This window comes from Saccostrea cucullata, unplaced genomic scaffold (assembly GCF_032062105.1).
Source record: "Saccostrea cucullata isolate Sc308-1 unplaced genomic scaffold, CSIRO_AGI_Scuc_v1 ctg1655, whole genome shotgun sequence".
NCBI classification, from domain to species: Eukaryota; Metazoa; Mollusca; class Bivalvia; order Ostreida; family Ostreidae; genus Saccostrea; species Saccostrea cuccullata.
Genome location: NW_026930901.1, coordinates 183,306 through 202,563, shown reverse-complemented (window position 1 = coordinate 202,563; position 19,258 = coordinate 183,306). Strand labels below are relative to the sequence as shown.

At 32.8% G+C, this 19,258-nt stretch overlaps 1 protein-coding gene across 1 annotated transcript in view; it reads right to left on the bottom strand.

Annotated features, from left to right (window-relative positions):
• The window catches only part of LOC134230510 (uncharacterized), an 89,594-nt gene that overhangs the window by 19,914 nt on the left and 50,422 nt on the right, over window positions 1-19,258 (bottom strand). Inside the window, exons 10-12 of the mRNA XM_062712347.1 lie at window positions 6,717-6,814; window positions 4,620-4,796; window positions 3,854-3,933 (exon numbers count right to left, since the gene is read on the bottom strand). Of these exons, the coding sequence (XP_062568331.1) occupies window positions 3,854-3,933; window positions 4,620-4,796; window positions 6,717-6,814 (355 nt within the window). The remainder of the gene's footprint in view (window positions 1-3,853; window positions 3,934-4,619; window positions 4,797-6,716; window positions 6,815-19,258) is intronic.

The following is a 19,258-nucleotide window of genomic DNA, read 5'->3' as shown; positions in this document are numbered from 1 at the left end:
GTTTTGGCCAGGTTGGCAGTGTTGAAATTTACTAGAGTTTATAGACAAAGAATTTTAAAGACTTTCATGACTTGAGACCTTTAGAACAGACCTGGAAGTAAGTATTTACTTTATTAACATTCTTTATCTTTATAATACCTTTATTTAGCTAATATCACTGTTTAAAAGAAGAGTGAAAGTTTAAATAATGAATTAAAGCTTAATCTTCAGTTTTACATCTCAGAGATATATATTTATTAGAACCATGAGTGTTGTAATATATAGTACAGTATGTAGTATTTCTTATTAGATATGTAAGCTGAAGCATCCAGTAGTTTTTGGTGTTTTAAGGAATGGGCCTTGTCCCATAGATAGGTAATTAGCATATGTTCCCTTTTGTATATTTTAAAGTAATAATATTATATCATTGCATTAATTGAAATGTGATTGTAAAATATGTGTATAAAGATTAACTATACAGTGATTTATTTATATGCTAAATATTTAAATTAAGAGAGATAACTCTTAACTGTTAAATTTATCTTTTGTACATCAAAATAGGTAAAATAGAATGCATGTATACATTTGTTATTATTTCATGTGATATTCATTGTTATTGTTTTATTTTATAGGGCCATTCATTCATTTACTTGATGAACATCCATATTAAACATATATGAACCCTTAGACAGGAGTTTGGTTGTTATTACATCCTATATATAAACCACCCCTGCAACATTACGTCTTAGGTATCGAGAATCGAACCCGGGCCTCCCGATCACGAAGCGAACGCTCTACCACTAGGCTACCGTGACCGGTCAATTGTTCTTGAAAAGAAGATATTTACAGACTTGTCCTATTAATTCCCAGGTAAAGCTCTGATTATAGCCATTGCGGCCCCATCCTATCCCCCAGGGGTCATGATTTGAACAAATTTGAATCTATCTGAGGATGATTCCACATGAGTTTCAATTTTCCTAGCATAGTGGTTTTTAAAAGACTTTTCTTATATATTGTAAAACTTTGATCGGCCTTTTTGGCCCCACCAAACCCCCGGGGTCATGCTTTGAACAAACTTGAAATTAAAATACCTGAGGATGATTCCTCATAAGTTTCATTTTTCCTGGCTCAGAGGTTCTTTAAAGGATTTTTTTAAGAACGCCATTACTTTTTCTCTAATAAAAATTATCCCCCTTTCAAAAAGGTATGGCGCTTCATTAATTCGAACATACTTGAATCCCCTTTACTTTAGGATACTTTGTGAATATTCTAGTTAAAAGTGGCCCAGTGGTTCTTAAGAAGAAGATGAAGATGTGAAAAGTAAACAAGGATAACGACGACAGACAACGGACAAATTTGGGTCGGAAAAGCTCACTTGAGCCTGCAAACTTGACCTGTTACTCATAAAGATATACTCAAATAGCAAAATTCAGCTCAATATCTGCAAGTATCCAGAAAAAAATTACAGAAAACCAAGTAGGACAGACTGAAAAAAACCTATAGTCCCATCCGGTTTCACCGGTAGGGACTAATTACCACCCCTGGTCGTATTTATAACACATCGACGATTGCATGAACAGTGTTTCATTTTGTTAAATATTGAAACAGCTTGGTACGCCTTAAGTATTATTGGGATTATTCACTTAACTGACAACCGGAGGTCATACACTTTTCAAAATTCATTTTAAATCCTTGTCAAGTATGTATTTATTTATCTTGATAATAAAACATTTGACTAAATAAATTTGCATCTAAAAGTTGATTTATGTAGTAGTGTGGGGAGTGTTACTTTACTTAAGTAAAAGATAGAAAGAAAAGATGTAGACAATTTCTAAACCCTTGTGAGGTTGTGCAGCTTAAGTTAAGATATAGCAAAGGTTTCAAAGTTTAAAAGGTTAAAATTCCAGTAACGAATAAATTTTTTCTGACGAGTTCGCCCCCTCCCCAAAATAACCCTACCATATCTTGAAATTTGCGGGTGTTTGACTTTACGGCAACAAACAGTAGGAAAAGGCGGTGCAACCGGCATAGAAAGGAAAATTATAGCATCAATAGCAAAAATAAAATACTCAAAAAAGTAGGAAAACATTGTATCCTTTTTCAGAATCTGCTAAATCAAATGCATACTATTAGCTAGAGTACGATGTTAATTCCAATATTTAAAGTGTTTTTTGGCTGGACGAAATAGAAATGTATTATAAATTTGCGTTTGGTTATGCTTATGTCATGTTGAAAAAAATTGATTTACTGCATGTGTGGCAGAAAATACTTTGCCGTGGTGTAAATTTTGTATTTAGTGCAATCCGGTAAATTCAAAATTTATAACGTCAAATCAGAGTCTTATACGACAGGCACGTAGCATCAATTTGAGAGGGGGGGGGGCAACCTGAGAACATTTTTTTTTTAATTTACCCAAAAAGTTGACAAGCCCCCCCCCCCCAAAAAAAAGAAAATTGAACATTACTCAAAAATCCTATTTCGTGGTGGGGGGGGGGGGGGGTCGGGGGGGGTGGGTGGGGGGAGGTAGTAGCCAACTTTTTTCAAGGCAAACTTCCTTTCACTTCCAATTTCTTCCTATATTTTCTTGCTATGTATATACTGTTGTAGAACGTGGGGGGGGGGGGGCAACCATCTTTTCAATAGACATTTCCTATAGTAAAGGAAATATTCGGGAAAAAAGTGGGGGGAGGGGCAACCCCCCCCCCCCCCGGATACTACGTGCCTGTACGAGGTATATACATGAATATAGGATCTCCCATGATTTGTAGTTTGGCATGATTTTTATCCAGCGAATTGTGTATATCCCAAGTCATGGCGAGTGGATAAAACACAGGAGTTGGATATATAAAAATCATATCCAACAACAAAGCATGGCAGATTCTTTTCATCCCAAGTTTAATACTTCACTACCAATGTTTTACAGTTTTATGTAGGACTCTGCTTTAATTTAGTTCACACTAACGCAAAAAATACTGTGAGGTAGTCATAACACCAAATGTTCTATTTTAATAAAAGTTTGTGGGGAGACAATAACTTTAAAACTTTAAAATAGGTCAGGTGCAGGTAATTGATTGAAATATTCGACTGAGATACTTCCATTTAAGGTGTGTTTGACAGGGTCCTGCTGGTTAGGTCGATCGAGAAAATGGTTTGCTAAAGTGGGAGTAATCGAAATTATTCACATGTTAGTTATTTCTATAATCTTAAACAGATGCACATAATTTTCGCTGTAATATTCAAACTGAAAATTAAAGTCATGGGGGGCAGTCTATTTTTGGAAAAAAAGATGTGTAAATGAATAAAGAAATATACACTGCAATTTGCTTTTATCCCCCGAATGGAAGTAAGGAGGAATGTTTTCACTAGCTCTTCTTTGAGATATTTTATAAAATATTTAACTAGTTAATATTTTTATCACATACGATTATATTTTTTCTAAAAAATGGATTGTTACGAATATTTAAGCCTTACAGATATAAAAAATCTTAGAAATAAAATGCGAAAAAGTATTTCGTTTGCAAATTTTAAACTTGCAAATCAATTCATAAAGAAATACATGAATAATTAAAAAAAGCAATAATTTTAATCATTCTTTCAAAATTCTTAAATATTTTAATTTAACAAAAATCGCAGTCAATTTTTTTAATACAATATATTAATTTCAATTAAGGGAGTAAAAAGACGTCTCAAACTTTATGACGTCACGGGAGACATATATGTACCTGCTGCTGCCAGTGGTAAAAGGACATATATGTGCTTCCCGCAGCCAAACATTAAATTAGAGATAATCTTTTTCCGACTGTCCCCTTTCAACTTGTAGAAAAAATGTAACTAGCCGGCAATGAATGTGCAAATGATATTTCCCCCAACATACCTTTATTGCAATGATTGTGCCAACTGTTGATCGCTCGTCGTTTGTTTTTTTCAAAACTCTTAGCCCTACAACTGCAGTGTCTGTAAAGATGAAATATAAACTGTGTAGCTATTGTAACAAATGCACTTTTCTTGATTTTTTTTAAATCTACACACCATTTTAATAAATAAAAGGTCTTTACACTTTAATTTAACAATCATTTTACTGTATAAAGTTAAGCTGTTTAATATATAATTAAGGGATTTCGGACAGTTATAAATAATTGTATACTAGTTAAAAACTTATTGCTAGATAACTATACAAGTGAAAGAAGAAGGTACGGTTTTAGCTTTGCATTGCGCCCCAAAAATGTAATGACATCAAAAAGTTTTTAAACTAGCTTAAATATTAGTTAAATAAATGACTGTGATAAATCAGGAAAGAATATGGCATGAGATTGTGCCCACAAGTTATAGGTAATTGTTTTTAAAAATGTCTTGCAAATATTCTGTACGAAAGCAAAAGTGAAAGTAGTGTAGCCCTACTTGCATAATACACATTCCTTTGCTTGATATTGTAATTTCTAGTTTGGTGTCCCATATTAAAGACCAGTTTATTAATATAAAGTCACAATCTAGAAGAAAAAATATATATAATTTGTTTTCAAAAGGATCGTCATAATAAAAACAAGATAGAGCCCTCTGATTGTTCAAAACGCTACCGTGATTCTTTACCAGACTCTCTGATTAACGGAGAAGCTGAAAGTCTGGTTGAACGAGACTAATACCTTCAGTGATTTTTTGTAAATGGTCTTCAATGTATGGTACTTCTGCCGGTACTTTAAACTTTATGTCCACTTCTCCATTTCTTCCAACTCTGCATCTTTTAGTAGGCCCATCTTCCCAGATGACTTTTGCGTCGCAATTATATAGCGGTATGCTATTTTCCATATCGATCACTCTTCCTGCAATATATAATATATGGTCGCAGGATGATACAGGTTGCAATATAGATGTTGTCATGTATTGTTTTTATCATATATTTGAATGTTATGTTCTCCAAACGAAGAAACATATTGTTTGTTTCTTTCTTCGGATTTTTCTTTGTCCTGGACACTTTTTGTCCACGAGTGTTCTCTTTAACTACTCATCTAATCTAAGTGAAACTTTCTTATGGTCACTGTAGATTTGCGTAAGGAAGGTCATTTTGCTCGCATGTGCGCGCACGTGTCACACGTAACACGTAAATCTTTAGAGGATTGCTCTGGAATTCATAACCTAAGGATATATTAGTAGTATAAACATGACGTGTTCAAAATGGCAAGATCTCATGCACATGCACTTCGATCCTATTGGTTGAAACTTAAGTCTTGACAAAATCCTTTGAAATTTTTAATATAGTCATAACTCTAAAAAATCTACAGCACGATATATAAGAATAATCATAGCAAGAACGCACGCACATGTACGTGTACTGCAATCTGATTGGCTAAACTTTAAATGCCTTAAACTTTTTTTAAATCTCAATAACACAGGATGAAATTTCGAATATGAAAGATGTAATGAATGCCTACATTATGCCACAATCAAAATTAAAGTCAGGGCATGCATGCACATGCGCACTCGCACAATGTTTTAAACGACCCGTATCCCGTATACCAGATGTTTAGATGTTCATGCAGCAAAAAAAACTTTTCAATGTCAAGAAACTTAAGTCAAGGTCATTGGAAACATTTTTTAAAATGTTGATATTAGCTATGTAATAAAATAACCTTGACCTATGCTCTTGAAATCGACCTTAACCCCTCAGCTAAACCCAAAAGGAAAAAGAAACATGAAGTGCATGTATCTAGAAACATGTTTCAATATAAATTTCGGTTTGCAGGAGAGAAGGTAAAGAGGTGTTGGTCGTTAATGACCTTACCCTTTGATCCAAAGATCACAATAAATCTGAAGTTCTTGGAGTACTAGGTAGATACAATACTTAACTCCCACATTAAATAGGTTAAGAATAACCCCCCCCCCCTTACAACAACAAAAAAAAAAACAACAAAACAACACAATTATAGCAAACTAGAGAATCTCTGGGAAGCTCAAACAACACCTTGGATCGACAAATAATTTCAAATGAAAAAAAAATATTGGATGTGATAGCAAACAGTATTTCGTGTGTAAAGTAGAGAGACATTCTGGAAAAGTGTAATAAAGGGTGCTGATACAGGGTAGGTCATAAAGAGTGCGTGAATGTGTTCATATCAGGGATGCAAAAATCATGTATTACATAACAAATGTTTAACAAGAGCTAGATGTTTGTCAAACACTTATGTCCTTTGCCCCAAACTAGAATTTTTCGAAGTCAAAAAGACAGCAGCAAAGCCATTGCAATATGCCCTCCCTTCTTCAAATGGGGGCATACTAAGTAAAACTATCTGCTGTAGCTGACCAGAGTATTTTCCAAAGTTGACAGCTTTCGTCCCTTGTCAAGTATATGTATACATTTTTTTATATGTCTTTTGTAAAGTGTTTTTTTTTCTTGACTGAAAGCGTCAGAAGCATTTTATTTTAAGAATTTAAAGTGTATTTTAATTGATTCATTTATTTATTTTTAATGTAACAATCCAGAAGACATGTCCCTATGGAGTAAACCACAAAATTAGAAATTATAAGAGTCGCAAAAGCAATTATATGAACTCTTAAGTTATACAAGGAATTAGGAAAATTTTGAAAAAAAATATGCACTTTAATGTTTTTTCGTTGTTATTGTAGTTAGAACTTTCACAGAAAAAACTTTTTGATTTTTGAATACGTTGGCATGGATATAAGAAATATGATACATTATATCTTCAGTGTTAAAAAATGTATGTAAATTTAAAAATAAGTGTTACCTTCAATTTTTGGACCTTTTCTCGATTTCACATGTGCTCCAATGAAAATTCCACTCCCTCTCAGATAATCTACATTGGCCCTAATTCCTACATTGTCACTGAAAAGAAAATTTTCAAAAATCCGTTGATTTTTCATTCAGTTTTTTTAATTGACGTTGTATTTTTTACCACTAGAGGTCTCTGACGAAAATGTCGGTCTATACTTTAGACAACAAAAGAGAAAAGTTATTGTAAGTAGCATTTGGACATAAAATGAAATTTTGAGGAGCAATGACTAGAACAATAATTCTTGGTTTCAGTCTTTTGTAGAAACCTTTTTTGCAATCTACTTAAACTGTAGGTGGAGTAGCGGTTTGAAAATATTTCAGATTTTTAGAGTTAGTTGGCATGGCAACACAATTTACAAAACACTAGGTTTACAATTTTAACAATTAAGAATGTACACTACCCAGGATGCTCCCGTATAAGTTTCAGTTTTCCTCGCCCAGTGGTTTTTGAGAAGAGGATTTTTAGTTTTTATGCCCCAGTCTGTCTCTCTGTTTTTTCTGCAAAAACTTTAATCTTGCCAATAATTTTTGATTTAGAGAAGCTAGGCCTTTCATATTGCACAAATGTATTCCTTGTGACAGGACCTTTTATTGGATACCACCAAATTTGACCTTGGCGTTGGAATTTTACCAATTTTTACAAATAAATTCTAAACTTTTACTTTGGCCATATCTTTTGAACAGTATTATACTTCACATATGTATTCTTTTTTGAGAGACCTTTCATTGAATACTAACAACCTTGACCTTTAAAACTTGACCTCGGTGATTTCTCTACTTGTGAAAAATTTTTAACCTTGGCCACAACTTTTCACATATGTAAATCTTGTGAAAGGACTCTTCATCTGATACTAAGAACTTTGGCCCTTTGACCTTGGAATTTTACCTACTTTTAAACAGTAAACATTGACCATAACTTTTAAAGGGTTAGGGCTAGTGCTTACAGACTATTAATATGTAATCTTTCTGTCAAGACCTTTCATCTGATAGCAAGAACTTTAACCATTTGACCTTGACGTTGGAGTTAGACCAAAAAAAAATTTAAAAGAACGTGGGCACTTTTGATGGGCATTCGGCAGGAATCTGGGCGTACTTGAAAAGTGAAAATTTTAACGACATGTCACATGAAATTTTAACATTTTTTTACGCAACTAGGTAAAGGGCTACCCAAGGATAGAGCAGTGTATGCAGAACTGGATTATGACGTCACGGTGAAATTGTACAAATGAATCTCGGCCAATAAATAATAATTTTCTTTTTCATATACTCTTACATACTTTGATTTCTCATGATTATTGTTAATATTAGTCAATGTGTAACTTATCTAGTCAGTATAACTCTAATCGAATGTAAAATCAAAGCCAACTTAATCTCGCTGTACTAACAGTTATGACGTCATAGGCAAGTTTGACACGTAGTTTCTCTGTACTTGAGACGCAGATAAAGCTAATAGTGGAACTGAAAATATGAAAATTAAATCTATATAAGCGTGATCTTACTACAATTGATTGATAGTTTTGAATGCATCAATCAATAGTTCACAGTCTTATTTATTAAGTACTATTAAGTCTCTTATAAAGCCGCAGTCATGCACTTTTATATACAGACGTACTACAATCATATGTACAACCCCTTCAAAATCTCAAAAGTTCAACGATATCCGCTTGATTATAAATTATAATATTTTATACACATGTAGATACTGTCCCTACTATTTTAAAAAGTGCTGGGAGCAAGTTGTGCGCTGTCTATTTTTTCCGTAGTTTTACATTTCTTAAATGCGTATAGTGTAAATGCACATACTTTATCAAAAGTCGGCTAAATTTTATATAATTCCCGGGCAGTGAGAAGTTGCTCCCAGCACTTTTCGGGTTAAGAAATTTGTCTTCAATAAAACACAATCAATTTCATAGTGAAAAATTATCTGTATATCGTTGAACTTTTACGATCTTTGCATCCGTACATATTTTTTTCTAATTTTAAACATGTCACGTGACAAACAGCTGATGCACATGAAATCGCGTTGGCCGAACTCGGTTGAGACCCCATATATACATATGCATTAGTATAGTTCCCATTAAATTAAAACTAATGCTAATAAATAAAACATTAACATTATATTAATTTTTTCGGAATATTTTAAGGTTTACTAGTATTTCCTATGGGCGGCCTTAACCTAGCTGCGTATTTTTTGGGTTCTTGTGCAACAGGAAAGGAAAATATTTTCCTGAAATTGAGCTCTGATTAACTAAAAAATAACTTGAAAATTGGCCAGATCAGACATTTGGTACAAAAAGGTACATCTTTAGACACGTTTTTCTAAAATTTTTCTATCTCTCGGTCTTCTCTCAATGATTTTGAAACGTTATTCTTGTGTATTTAAATTCAAAGAAACCAATATATTTTTTTTAAAAGATGGAGAGAAGAGCCAGAGACCATGAACTATTAACTTTTCTTAAAAAATCTAAATGTATGAATGTTACGGAAGCCCAATTAGGACCTATCAAAAAATATTTTTGAATTCGTTATAACAATTTTTTAGAATTCGTTATAACGAATTAAATTTGTTATAACAGATTTATTGTTAATTTGTTATAACAGATTTATTAAATTCGTAATAACAAATTTAATTTGTTATAACAATTCACTGAATTCGTAATAACGAATTTAATTTGTTATAACAGATTCATTGAAATTGTATTTTCGTGTTTAAAAAGTTTAATCTTTGCTACAGTGTATGTTGCCATACGGGGCCATCAGTATTTCACAAACAAATCTTGTTTTTCTATATATTTCTATTTAAAACTTTGATTTCCTATTGTGGCGCCGCCCTAACCCCGAGGGTTATGATCTGAACAATCTACACTAAAATTTGCAAAAAATTAACCCAGGATGCTTCCACATCAGTTTAAGCTTTTCCGACTCAGTGGTTCTTGAGAAGAATTTTAAATTTTGTACCTATGTATTTTTGTAAGACTTTGATTCTCCATTATGTTCCCGCCCGAACCCAAAAGGTCATTCTTAAAACAATTTAGAATCTACACTACCTCAGTGTGTTCCACAAAAGTTTCAACTGTTGTGAACGACTGGTTCTTGAGAAGATTTTTAAAGTTCTTTTTTTCTTTCTTTTCTTTTTTTCTTTTTCTTCTTTTTTTTAATTAATTATTATTTTTTTTTTTTTACATATTTCTGTGTAAACTTTGATTCCCTTCACTGGCCTGCCCAAACCCGTGGGTCATTATTTTTACAATTTAGAATCTACACTACCAAAGGATGCTTTCAAAGAAGTTTCAGCTGTTTTGGCCCAGTGGTTTTGGAGGAAGAGATTTTAAACCTTTTTTCCTACATATTTCTATGTAGTATTTTAATTCCATATTCCCCGCTTAAACCCCGGGGTCATGTTTTGAACAATTTAGAATCTACACTACCCAAGGATACTTCCATAAATTTCAGCTTTTATGGCCCAGTGGTTCTTGAGGATAAGATTTTAAATGCGCCTACCATTTTCTGTCTTTTCTTGATTATGTCCCCTTGTGAAGGGTCTTGATCCTTTAATCATTTTAACAATTTACACTCCTGTTTACCTAGGGATGCTATGTACCACGTTTCGTAAACATCGGCCTTAACAAGGCCAAACAAATTTTGAAAAAAATAAAGGTTAAATATTTAATATTTTCCATATTTAATCAGGAGCGGCGATAGCGTAATGGAGAAGGCGTTTGCGTTCAAAACCAAAGGTCATGGGTTCGCGCCCCCACTACGGCGATTTTTTTATTTGGATTTTGAATTTCGTTCTTTTTCATTATTTTTACCAAATCAAAATAAAACGAACTCTACATTTTTAATAATGATTACAAATCGCTAAAAAAATTATTTTTCACCCATATAAACAATATAATCGACTGCGTAATGTGACTTAATGGTAGCTTAATGGAGTTGGGGCATTTAGCACCTGTAAGTCTACCTTAATGGTGGTCTAAAAGTAACCATTAAGAACCTGTAAGCCACCATTAAGTAACCATTAAGCTACCATTAAGTTAGAAATTTGGCTTAATGGTGGCTTACATGTTACTTAATGGAAGCTTACTTGGGGCTTATAGGTGCTTAATGGTGGTTTAAAGGCGGCCTTTAAGCCACCATTAAGCACCTATAAGCTACCATTAAGTCAAGTTTAATGGAAGCATTTCATTTTGTGCTTTTACACGATGTAATTTAGAATATATGACAGAAACAGAATACAAAAAATACCAAATAAGTATAAAAATCATGGCAATTTTTCAGAATGCATTGATACCTATCATTTTTAACCTGAAATGTATTAGTTGATCAATTTGTAATTAGAAAATGCATGGCTGATATTCTAATTCGCTTTTTCTGCAAAAATATTGGAGATTTGACGTTTTTCCCTATATAATTTGATTAACTTTAAATTTTAACTTTTAACAAATCCTGTCGATAAATTTACATAACTTTGTGGATTCAGAGATACTTTTATGAGTACTTTTGATTATTTAACTGCTAATTTTATAAACCTGAGGATCGGTCTACCTTAAATGATTTTAACAGAAATAACTTTTTTTAGTAACAACGGCAACATCGTTTATCGAATTCAAAAACGGATATACAGGATTATGTATCTTAGTGTAGTCTACTTGTGTGCCAAGTTATATTGAAATCAGTGCAAAACTGTAGGAGGAGGGGCATTTTGAATGTTTTTAACATAAATTTCTAATTTTAGTTAACAACGGCAACATCGTTCATCAAAATCAAAAAACGAAACACAGAATGATGTATCTTAATGAAGTCAACTTGTGTGCCAAGTTATATTGAATTCAGTGCAAAACTGTAGGAGGAGCATTTTGAATGTTTTTAATAGAAATATACATGTTTAGTAACAATGCAATATCGTTTGTCGATATTAAAAACCGATATACAGAATTATGCATCTTAAAGTAGTCTACTTGTGTGACAAATTATATTGAAATAAGGCCAAATCTGTACGTGGAGTAGCAATTTCAATGTTTTTTTTTAACAAAAATTCTTTTTTGTAGCCACGGCAACACTTTATCCAAATCAAAAACCGATATATACGAGAATTATGTATCTAAATGTAGTCTACTTGTGTGTCAAGTTATATTGGAATCAGATCAAATGTGTAGGAGGAATAGCATTTTGAAAAATGGTTTAAAGACAGACAGACGCTGAACATAACTATCGCATAAGCTCTTCTGTTCTCTAACCAGTAGAGCTAAAATGTGAAAAGAAAGAGACGGACAAACGCACCGGTCAGTAGGGGATGCTCACTCCTCCATGACACCTGATCCCACCTCTGTTGTTTCGAAGGTCCGTGTTTGCTCTGCTCCTATTTTTTATTGTTTTATGGACTTTGTTATTGAATACTGTTCGTTATCTCCATATCCTTCTTGCTCCAAAAATAAGAGAATCATTGCTGCACAGGCCTTATTATTACGGCCGTAGACAGAGTTAGAATTTATATATTGCGTTTATATTTGACTGGCAGTGATTACATGTATTAAGGATAAATTTAAGATATTTTCAGTCATTCTTTGATAAATGGACAAATTCAAGTTATGAAACAAGATGTCCATAGGGCTCATCCCTCACTTGAAAAGCTTTGACCATGCTGTTCTTTAACAGATTTCCCTGTTGAAATAACTATTGAAATCCAAATAAAGGCCCTGTCCTACCACCGGAAGTAATGAATTGAAAAATTATCATGATTGGATGATTTTTCTGCATTTTACAGGCGTTTTTTTTCTTTTGTGGTTTTGTTTGGATTATAAATAGAAACCTATTAGACTTACAATCATTAAACTTGGCCAATTTATGCATTCTAGGAAGAAAGTATGTAGCGAAATTAACCACGACCATCAATTTAGGTAAATTTTTGGGGAAAAAAACCTTTTACTATTGAATTAAACAATCCCAGAAAATGTAAGAGTATTACAGTGTCCCTATTTAAAAAAGTTTACATGTAGAAAAGTTATTATTTTTTTTATCATATACTTTACAGCAATTCATAGGAAATGTTATTTATAAGAGAAAATCTACCTCTCCCAAGGGTAAAATAATCAAGCACTGTCCGGATTTCTTTCTTTAATAGTGTTTTAAAAATTTCTAATTCAACAAGTAACTAAGTTTGTAAATATATAGTGTTTACCCGTACCAAACATTCTAACAAATGCTCATGAGCAGCTCATGAGACTCACATGAGAATCAAGTAAGAATTGCATGCAAATCAGGTAGAATTGGATTTTGCTCATGTGCAGATTGTTAGTCTTTGTTAGGGAGGAAAATACTAACCAAAATGCACATGTGCAAAATTATGCTCACCTCAATGCTCATGAGCAAAATTCTATTCAATTTGCTCACCTAAGAACAGCCTTACATTGGTAGTGATTATATTCTAAGTTCAGTTTTCTCACGTGAGCAAGAGGTGAGGAAATTGGACATAGTCAAAATTCAGTATTACAAGTAGAACCAAAACCAAAGAATTACAAGTCTCAATTCCTCACGTGAGGCTCACGTGAGGAAATACAATACTTTGACACTCTATGTGGTCCAAGCTTTCCCAAGCCTTTATTACAAATTGACCATGTGTTAAGTGTTAACACTTCCTGTTGATAGCATCACAAATGATTGGGGACCAGGCAGGAATATCTTAATTTCTTGAGCTTCTAATCTTCATATTCCCATCAATTTGAAAATGCTTTCCTCTACCTAAACATCCTGTTGTGTCCCCCACTGTTACTTGAAGTAGGGCATTATCCAATGAGGAGAGCCAGTCAGGATTTGTGCGCCTTCTCAGACCAGTTCAAAATTTCAATACAAAATGTTTGTGAAGGACATTGAAAGTACCTGGTATTTGGATTAATACAGTAAAGAACTGAAATATGCTTTTGGAAATACATGTCATCACCATATTGAACTAGAAGCCAGCCTTTAAAAGTTACTAATGTATCCAGTATGTCCATGGGATGAGGAAATGATTAAAGATCAATTAGATATTACCATCTTGCAGCCACAATGAAGGAAAATTACAAAGATTTGCTGATCTGAGATTAGGGTAAGTGCTTTGAAATTTATTATCCCCCCTCTCACTTCAGATATTACTAATTAGAAAAATAATATGTTTGTGTGTTAATTATCAGTGTATTTAATTTTGATATACATGTATTTAATGCAGAATTTTATCAGGAATTACAGTTTAATTAAGAACTATAAATATATATGGTAAGAACAGATTAGGCCAGAGTGTACAATTGACAGCCTCAGTCCAGTACTAGTATTCTAGCGATGAATTACATGTACATGTATTTATGTTGCTAATTAAATATTGATGCATATGATTTTTCTATTGACTGGCTTTTCATGACCAATGGAACCTTGAAAATATACTAACTATAACTTCAAATTTTTTGCAGATAAAAGTTGGAATCAAAGGATCTGCAGATTAATAACGGACCCTAACTGAGCTTGCATACATGACGGAGTTCTGATGTTAGCACTCATTTAAAGGAAATTAATGCAAGGAAAAAGAATGGAACAGAATGAATTGCATGGATTATGATTCTTATGACCACTGGATGATTATTTTACACCCAAGTATGACTGCATCCACTCATATATTCAGTAAAGGCAGAAACATCTACCTAACCTCCAAGACAACTTAATTAAGACAATTTTAATCCATCTAGTACTAGTGCAGTCAAAAATGTTGACTGGACATTTACATTGGATGTTCTATGTTAATCTACTGGAAATGGAACTATTGGATAATAATACTTTGATTGATGTGTACTGTACATAATTATAATAATTTAATTTAATTTTTCATTTCATTTTAAGATTAAAATATGAATTAAGTTCACCGAACATAATTATGCATGCATCTATTTACATGTACATGTTGCTCAAGATTATTTAACGACGTTCGATCCTGATATTTAAAGTCTTAAACTTTTTTTGCAAAGTATATTTTTAGTTTTTACATACATAGCTTAATCAAAATTCAAATCAAAAAATGGGGGTCAATACGCTTCTTTTGGCGCTACAGTACATTTAATATGACCTTCTTGCACTGAAATTTGTGTCCTAATTAAAAATTAAATTTTTGACGTTTTACCTCCAATATTTTTATCCAATTAAAGCATGAAACAACATGAACTCTAAGTTTGTTTAAAAAGAGACACTTAAAAATTGTGACTAAGAAAAAGTTTCAAAATTCTTCGCATAATCAATTATTTGACCTTTCTGCACTAATAACAAGTGATTTTTCTGGCATTGAAAATTTAATAAGCAAGAAAATTATTTTAAAGTCTTAAACTTTTTCTGATTTTAAGAAAATAGGTCAAATTTATCTTGAATATTTAGAAAAGGACATCAAAAGCTGGAGTATATGATGTAAATTTTCAGATATTACTAAATAAGTGTCAATTTTACGTTAACATTGGCTCAATTTTTTCCCGGATTTTCAGAATATATTGACTATATTTGTCACACTTTGTTGATAGAATTCATAAGAAATAATTTAATAGATATTCCAGAACTAGCATAACACATTTCACTGCAAAAAACAGCTTTGTGTGCAACCAGGATGGGAAAATAGGAATCCAAAATTAACAGTACTGTTATAGTTCAAAATGGAAAAACTGATCATTTTCGTCTAGAAAAACCTTCCGCCACAAAATATAGTCCCTAGCTTAATTCTACTTGAATGGAACTTAATCGCGGTTTCTTCATTGGATATAGTTAAATTTGCACTGTAGAATTCAGATTTAATTCTAGAACTTAAAAATGATGCAGAATTTTATAATAAAGTACCTGACCAAAATACGCTCAAAATCTCAGGATCGAACGTCCTTAAAATGTAATTGATGAATCAAATTTAAAATTACATATATAATTATATAATGTTTGTAATCTGAATTTTGTTCTATTGTTGCTTGTTCAAGTGAGCAATTGTTGCACATGAGTCTCATGAGACTCATGAGCCTCACGTGAGCAATATTCTAGGTGAGCAAAATGATTCCTCACGTGAGCAAAAAATGCTAATGTGCAAAACCCTGCTCACGTGAGCATTTCACCTAATTTGCATGTTAAATTGCACATGAGACTCACGTGAGCAACTCAGGTGAGGAAATCTGGTTAGTCCTCACGTGAGCTGCTCATGAGCAAATTGTGAGAATGGTTTGGTATGGGTAGCAGTAGTGCTAGTTGTTTTTGTTTCTCTTTTTCCTTTGTTCCTATGACTTTTTAATTTTTTTCTTTGTCCCGAGGAAGGGACAGGGCGTCCCGAAAATTATATACAGCTATATATATATATATATATATTGGTAGATATTCCCTAAAAATCTAAGAATCATGCAATAATCATATAAAAATGATGCAAAAAGATCACACAATTTCTTTTCAGTATAAATCTTTGTAACAAATTTATACTAAATTTTTGTTGTTAGATTTAATCTCAGAATGACACAATAAGGGATTTTGATTGCACTTCAAAGGAGATAGTTAGGATCCATGCATTTCTTGACAGAAATTAGTGGACTTGCATCCAGTCAGAGATTAATTAATGAGTTCAGTATAGGAAAGCTAGCTGTCTCAAACATTTCTGTTCGAGCACCTCTGATCAGGCAGTTTTCCTTTAGGAATTGGAAGAACCGCTGGTCAGTTTCAATAGCATATGTAATTTGATGGTCAGCCTTCCATTTTTTTTAAATCAAGTTAGTATACATCCAGCTTTTAAGACTAATTAGTTAAAGTGATACATTTTTTAAGTTGAACATATGAAGTGACAAATTATTTCAGAGCACCATGTTCTACATGAAAGATATGTGTGTGTTTGTTTGTGGATGAAGGGCATTTGTTGAGCTAAAATGCAACGTTGATGATTATTAACGGAAGATCTTCTACTGATTTTGTTGGTAAAGATTATCATGCATTTTTTTCTTCTACTTTCTAGATGCCAACGTTGAGGCCTCATATCTCACTCAGTTCTCACTCTATGGATTTTGCTCAAATTTTCGACATTATAAACTGTTATAATTTCTATCAGAATGCTGTTTAACATTTCAAAAATTTATTTCCGCTTATGAGTTATTTCCGTATGAACGAGAAATTACAGGCTTTCATTTCCAGATAAAGCCTCCAATACCACAAAAGCTGAAAAGAAATTTTACTGGTTTTAGATAGTAGAAGGATTGAAGTTGTGCATATCGGTTTTTTGTTTTTCGATTTCTGTATTCAAAATAGCGATAAATAGGGGTCAAAAATTAGAACGCCTAAAAGAGCGAAAATGTACACATATTTTCCTTTTTATCTTGAAAACTAAAATTTTTTGTTAAGACATGTTGAATAAGGTTGTGCATAACTGAAAGAGCTTTCATTTGATATCATTTAAAAGGGGGCTGGCACCGAAAATTAGGGATCTTGGGCTCTTGAAAGTTTTTGCTTTATAACTACTGCTGTAATGAAATCTGAAATAAACTGTGGATGTAATGAGCCACCTTAAATATTTATTTCTTGTGAAATGACCTTCCCTTGAGAACCGTTAATCTGTCCTTGACCTTTTCTCATTTCTCATTTCTCATTTTTGAAAAGTAGAGGCTTGACCTCTTCAAGGTCAAGGTCACAGAGTAAAAATCATGATTTATTTGGAAAGGTCTTATCACAGGTAATAATATACATGCATTATGATATGAATGCCCTAACTTTTCTCCTTCAAAATGATGAATTTATAACAATTTAATTTTTTTGCAAGTAGGTCAAACTTCTAGGTCACAGGTAAAAAAAAACAAGATTTGTTTGTGAAACACTATGCGCCCGGCGGCAACAAAGTTCAAAAAATCTATTTTTAGCATATTGATCACAGTCAAGGTCACAAGGTCATTGACCATGGTGTCATTCGAAAGAACTTAATCAATGGAGTATGCATACCAAATATGAAGTCTCTATCTCCTATGGTTCAAAAGTTATGGCAAAAAGTGTAAAGAGCTATTTTTAGCATATAGGTCACAGTCAAGATCACAAGATCATTGACCTTGCCATCGTTTGAAAGGACTTTATCGATATCGTATGCATACCAAATATGAAGTTCCTATCTCCTATGGTTCAAAAGTTATGGCAAAAAGTGTAAAAAGCTATTTTTAGCATATAGGTCACAGTCAAGGTTGCAAGATCATTGACCTTGATGTTGTTTGAAAGGATTCTATTAGTGGAGTATGCATACCAAATATGAAGTCCCTATCTCCTATGGTTAAAAAGTTATGACAAACAGTGGAAAGAGCTATTTTTAGCATATAGGTCACAGTCAAGGTCACAAGGTCATTGACCTTGATGTCATTTGAAAGGACTTTATTACTGGAGTATGCATACCAAATATGAAGTCTCTATCTCTTATTGTTCAAAAGTTATAGCCAAGGTTAAAGTTGACAACAGACAGACAGACAGACAAAAAGACAAACAGACAGGACAAAAACAATATTCGCCCGGGATCTATCAATCCGGGCGCATAAAAAACCATGCCATTCTCACAGGTAAATACTAATACATAAGTTTAATATTCAGTAGATATGACCGTGATGACCAAGGTTAAATTTATTGAGACAGATGGACAGTCTGACATACAAATATACATATTTCTATATGAATTGGGTAAAATTGGCCCAGTGGTTCTAAAAATGTTAAAAATGTAAAAAGTTTTCAGACAAACAGATGGACGACACGTCACGACAGACGTTACATGTTAAGGAAACCAGAAAAGCTCAAATGAGTGTTTTGAAAGGGTTAGAATATGGTTGCAGTATTTGAAAAGCTGTTTTTTTCATGCAGAGATATGCATGACCAACATATTCATGTTTTATATTTTCTTTAGTAATTTGTTTGTTTGTTGTGAATACATCTCTCTTGGGAATTTTTCCCTCATATGGAGACACCACCAAATAATAATGAAGACAAGATGTGTTTGTGAAACACTGATGTCCCTGTATGGAAGCCTGTGGCGAAGGTTGAAGTTTCTCAAATATATGTCAAACTCAAAGTTCAAGGTCAAAGGATTCAAATTGTTAGTATCAGAAGAAAGTCTTGTTACAAGGAATGCACATGTGAAATAAAGATATCCCTAGTAATTCCTGTTCAAAAGTTAATTGCTAAGGTTAATTTTTTTTAAGTGGTTCAAACTCTAGGGTCAAGGTCAAACATATTTATAATTGTTGACAGTTCACAATGAATACACATGTTAAGCATGAAAGCCCTAGCACCTATTGATCAAAATTTAGGCCAAGTTTAAAGTTTGGTATTTTTCTTGTAAAAATGTGTATCCTAGGTCAAGCGATTTCAGGTAAAAATTAATGGTATCCAAATAAAAGGTCTTAATTGTCACAAGAAATAAACCTATAAAATGTAGAAGCCATTTGTGTAGCCCATCCCACTTAAAACTTATGGGCAAGGTTATAATTTCTGCAGACAAATAGA